Source organism: Fukomys damarensis, unplaced genomic scaffold (assembly GCF_012274545.1).
Source record: "Fukomys damarensis isolate Sample0158 unplaced genomic scaffold, DMR_v1.0_HiC HiC_scaffold_12, whole genome shotgun sequence".
Classification (NCBI taxonomy): Eukaryota; Metazoa; Chordata; class Mammalia; order Rodentia; family Bathyergidae; genus Fukomys; species Fukomys damarensis.
Window position 1 is genome coordinate 2,242,975 of NW_022900924.1, and position 5,673 is coordinate 2,248,647.

Here is a 5,673-nt window from a genome sequence, read left to right on the forward strand (position 1 = left end):
CATAGAGTGGGAGCCAAACGAGGTCTAGGCAGTAGCCTGCAGCCTCTCAGAACCTCTCTGCTCCAAGGCTGTGCAAAGAACAGTGACCCTTTCAGTCCACTCTCTACTTGCCTTCCCAGCCGGGGCTCAGGAGTAATGGAGAATACAATCGTCCCAACCTTTTCTGCTCTTGTGAGGTTGGAAGCAACTGTATATAGGGTCTCATCTGGTTCCTGGGGTCAAAACACCCAGGCTGAGCCCCACTCTGACTAATCAGCCACATGGTCAGTACACAATTGGAACCTGACCTGAGCTCCAGGTGACTTAGTTGCAAAAATGGGAATAAAAAGATATGCATCTCTCCTGTAATCCCAGCACTTGGGAGGCTGAGGCAGAAGGATCGCTTTGAGTTGGAGGCCAGCCAGGGTTACATAGTGAGTTCAAGGCCAGCTTGCACAACAAAGTGACTCTCTCTCTCTCTCTCTCAAAAGATACATCTCTCAAGGTTATTTTGAGAATTAAATCAGATTCAATAAACTATATATGCAAAGCCCTTGGGAAGCTATAAATTAGAGTTTTTGCTTGAAATCAGTAACCATGCCCTTGTCCTAGAGAGTTGAGAACAGCAAGTCGGCTGTCTGCCCCTCTCAGCTGGGGGTGGGGTGGGGGTGCCCAGCGTGCCTGCAGGGGGCTCTCAAGCGCAGAAGGCTGAACCCAGTGTGTAGAGGCAGAGGACAGGCACACTGCTGCGCATTACTGCTTTAGGAGGAAGGGAAGCATCCAGGGACGACTGTGGGCAGATAACTGGTGGAACCGGGTAGTGAAGTAGGAAGAGAAGATGCCAGTTGCCAGCTTCTCGGAACAAGACTCTGCCGTGGCACCTGCCCAGTACTGTAGGCAGTAAGCCCCGGAAGGAACCCTGGTTGAATACCCAAGTGACTCTCAGATGGATGCTTCTGGGTGAGACCTTAGTACCATAGCAGAAATGATGATTATATAGTTTTGACCCAGTTTAGATACTGCCTATGTGGACAACAGAACGTGGAAAATATGAGCACGTCCCTCTGCCTTACACCCTTACAATTATGCACGACTAGATCTTATTTGATTCAGCCTGTGTGAGATGTTGTTCACTCAGGTAAGGGTTCTGAAAAGCAAGGAGGGTATCAGCTCCTTCGGCAGCCACTAACAGTAGATGCTGTCATTGAGAAAGATGCCTTGGGTCCAGACAGGTGGTAAGGTATTATGGAAAATCAAACATCTTAGTTCTATCCAGAGACACCTGACGAGGTGAACTGTGATTCTGAAATGACAATGTGGCCTCTGAGGTCCTCACTCCACACAAAGGTGGCCACCCAAACTGCGTATTTGCCCCCAAGTCTTTAGCAGAGCAAGAGACCACAGCAGGCCTTCCCACCTACCTTCCTGTAAGTACATGACCGCCTGGGAATAGTTCTGCAAGGCATGATGGGTCCTTCCAAGGCTACTGTAGGACACTGTCTTGGCCACTAAGTCGTTCATCTGTGCGGCGATGCTCAAGTGCTGTTCTTGGTAGACCACAGCCCGCTCAAAGGTACCTAGGGACTCATACGTCAGGCCCAGATTCCCGTAGGCTCGCCCCTGGCACGTGGGGTTGTTGGTTTCCTCGGCTATCTGCAGATCAAGCTGGTGGTACTGCAGGGCTGTGTCATACTCCCCCATCTGCTGGTAGACACCCCCCAGGCCACAGGCCGCGTCACTCTCCAGGGCTCGGTCTTTCATCTCTCTAGCAATGTTCAGTTGTCGTTCAAGGCAGGAAATGGCTTGTTCGTAATTTCCTAATTGGCTGTGCAGACTCCCCAGCTCTCCATAGGCCTGGGCTTTATTGAAGGCCTCCCCAAGCTCGTGGGCGACCACGAGCCTCTTTTCAAAGCACACAAGGGCTTGCTGCAAGCTCCCCATTGCCCTGTGGGGATGTAGACAGAAAAGCAATGATATTATTTCGTGCAGGTGCAGACATGCCAAAGCCCCTGAGAAAATGAAAGGCATTTGTCACTGTCACTTACTATAGAAGCTCTTAACTCCTCTTCTAGCTAAAATCTATCATGTGCCCTTAGAGTGAGATGCAGAGGAATTTCATAATCTGGAAAGCAATTCAAAAGCCATCCCTTAGTGACCTTCCCAAGAGCTTGAGATTCAATGGGATATACACCCCAGAGGAAACATAAAATATATTAATAGGCACAATGATAGCAAGTGAACTGTCTGGTTCTTCAGGCCTCCCAATTTCCACTACCGCTTAGACTATGTTTTTGAAATCACTTTACAGTGGGCATAAATCTTTCACCCTGAGCTTCTCTGAGCACTCTGTGGGTGATGATTTAGTTTGACCCTTACCCTTCCTCCACTCCGGGAGCCCCAGTCCCCTGCCTGTCTGGTGAGGCCATATATTCTGCAGACACAGGCACCTTCTTTGGTTCCCCACATTTGGGAGAAAAGCATCCTCTGGCAGACAGTGTGTCTTTTTGTGCTGTTCAGAGCTGACATGATCAGAGGGGAAAGAGCGTGGGTTTTGGCGGCAGACCAAACCAACTGCATGGGCACACGCGTTTCTTTCTCTAAGACTAAGACTCAATTTCTGGGGATAATAAATCCCCTAAGATGGTAGATCACCTTGTTCAGTAACATGCGATTGCTGTAACTGCTAAGATACCTATGCAAGGAGCCTGGCACGATGCACAGCGCACAGGCCAGGCTCATTTGCTCCCTCCTTTATCAGGTGGCTTTCCCTAAAAGCAACACACACAATGGGGGTCCAAGTGACTGGAGGCTACCAGAGTTGTACTAATAAGCATATTCATAAGATACAGAAGGTACTCAGAAAAGATCAGTTATATTGACTCAGGTACCTTCTCATCCGTTAACTCTCCGTCCTGCTTGTTTTAAGGTAGTCCCACAAGCACTGCAGTTGGAGGCAGAGAGCCCTCAGTTTGATTCTCACCTGTCTCTTTTAAGCCTTTTCAGCTGTGTTACCTTAGGTTTCCATCCAACCTCTCTGGGCTTTGGTTTGTTTTTCACGAGCCCAAGAGTAATAATACCACCTGCCCAATGGAAAGATTTACGGGAGGACTCTAATGATGGACGTGCACAAATGCCCTGCAGTCAGTGTATTAACCGCTGTGCAGATGTGCGGTTGCCGTTACTGTGGCAGCCACTCTGTTCGTAGGTCCGTCTACCCCGACCATCTTGTCATTTTACCTGTGTCCACTTCCTAGACCCCGGTAAGCCTTGGCTTGGTCTTGCATTCGATTCAGACTCTGGGCAACAGACAGATATTGTTCGTAGTATTTGATAGCTTCCTCGTAGTCACCAAGGGCCTCATAGCAATCTCCAAGGTTGCCGTAGGCCCGGCCTCTGTCCAGCACAGACTCATTCCCGCTGAGCTGCTGCAGCATGGCCAGCTGCTGCTCAAAGTAGCCAATGGCTTCCTCCATCACATTCATGTTCATCTTCGTGATGCCCATGTTGCCGTAGACCTGCGCTTCTAGACTCGGATCCTTCAGCTTCTGCCCCAGGTCTAGCTGCTCTTCGTAGCACTTGAATGCCATTGTGTATTTCCCCAGGGCCATGTAGACAGCAGCCAGGTGCCCGTGAGCTCTGCACTCGCCCGGCAAGTCACTCAGCTCCTGATACACCTCCAGTTCCTGAGTGTGGTAACCCAAGGCTTTGTCATACTTCTGGATCATTCGGTATGCAGTGCCCAGGGCTGCATACGCACTGGCCTCCAGTCTTCTGTCCTTTATTTGGTGAGCTAAGCCGAGCTGCTGCTCGTAGAATTTTATTGCACCATTTATATCTTTTTTACAGATGAATATATCACCCAAGTTCCCCAGGGCTCGAAATTTAGCCTGGGAATTATTCAGGGACTGGGCTAGGGATAACAGGTACTTCTGACACTCTTCAGCCTTGCTGAAATTCATCAGAGCCTTGAATGCTAGGCCTAAGTTGCAGTAGGCTTTTGCTTGGCTCAATTTGTCGTGAAGGTCTTTGGCCAGGGCCAGATCCTGCTCATAGTATTTCACTGCCTCTTGGTAATTTCCAAGGCAATAATGGGCATAGCCAAGATTGTGGCAGACTTTCCCTTCTCCTTCCATATCTTGAAGGTCAGGAGCAAGCTGGAGGTACTGTTCATAATAGGGGGCGGCCTGGTCATACTCTCCCCTAGAGCAGTGGAAGTTTCCTAGGTTGCTGAGGGCCCGAGCCTCGCTCTGTATGTCTCGAAGTTCCCGGGCGATGTTCAAGTGGTTCTGATAGTGCTGCAGGGCCCGGTCATGGGCACCCAGGGCCTGATAGGCCACCGCAAGGTTCCCGTGAGTGGATGCCTGTGAGGCACGGTCGTTAACCTCCATGGAGATCTGCAGCTCCTGTCGGTGGTACTTGACTGCCTGGTCATACACGCCCAGCGCGTTGTAGGCATTGCCCATGTTCCCATAGGCCCGGCCCTGGGCAGCATAGTCGCTCAGCTCCTGGGCGATGCACAGGTGGGTCTTGTGGAGTTTCAGGGCAGTGTCATAATCACCTTTCATCTGATGTATGATCCCTAAGAGAGAGAACAACAGAGCGGAAACACATCAGCACATTAGGAAAAAAATGCCAGTTGCCACTCAATGTATAGTAAATACAACCCAGATGGATCAAAGAATTTAAAATAACAGAAGGTAGAATTAAATATTTATCAGTTCTCCAGAGGAAGGATAGCTTTCTAAGATTCTAAACAAGAGGGAAAAAGAACATTGACAGATTTGACTACAAAAGTGAGAATTTTTGTAGTATAAATATATATCTAAAATTAAAGAACAACACAACCCTGGAAAATACGTAGATCCTATGTGAAAAAGTTTAATGGCTATTGTGAGTAAAGATTTTATTCAATTTGATTTAGAAAAAAGAAACCAAGACCCCAAATTACTAAAACAGGCAAAGAACTATAAATGTTAGCAGACAACTCACATCCAAAGAAATACAAAGAGTAACCACGGGGGAAATGTTAATTTCCTTTAATAATCAAAGAAATGCAAAATAAAGCAGCCCTGAAGCACCATTTTACTCCTGCTAAATCAGCAAATAAAAATTTTTAACACTCCCTATACTAATGAGGCTGCCCTGAAACTGATAAACATACCAACTGCCAGGGACATGAATGAGAGCAACGTCCGGACAAGCAGCTTGGTCAGAAGCACAAACGTGGCCCTACCCTGACCCACAGCCCCAGCTCATAAGGAAGCAGCCAGCGGGCACACAACGAATGGGTAACAATCTTCATGTGAGTGGAAACCATGCAAACCGGACTCTGGGGCACTGTATGAGCACATTTCGGCGTGCCGACCCAAGAGGATTATGCAGTTATTAAAAAGGTGATTATGAAGTCTATGCAGATAAACGGGGTAAATGTTCTTACAATCAAATTAACTGGAGAAAGTAGGAAGTACTGCTGTGCTCCGAGCGACCACAACTAGGAGGATGAATGTGTGCACAGGGGCAAGACCTGGAGGGGATCATGCAAGATAAAAAAGAGCTGCCTTGGGCCGGGGATTTAACTCAGTGGTTTTGCTGCCTGCCTTGCAAGCGCAAGGATCTGAGTTCAATCCTCCGTACCAAAAAAAAAAAAAAAAAAAAAAAAAAAAAAAAAACAAAAAAAGCAGCCTTCGTGTTTGT

General features: G+C 48.1%; 1 protein-coding gene across 1 annotated transcript in view; it reads right to left on the reverse strand.

Moving 5' to 3' along the window:
• The window catches only part of Ttc28 (tetratricopeptide repeat domain 28), a 558,472-nt gene that overhangs the window by 98,970 nt on the left and 453,829 nt on the right, over positions 1–5,673 (reverse strand). The window contains exons 7-8 of the mRNA XM_010604145.1: positions 3,217–4,558; positions 1,401–1,924 (exon numbers count right to left, since the gene is read on the reverse strand). Of these exons, the coding sequence (XP_010602447.1) occupies positions 1,401–1,924; positions 3,217–4,558 (1,866 nt within the window). The remainder of the gene's footprint in view (positions 1–1,400; positions 1,925–3,216; positions 4,559–5,673) is intronic.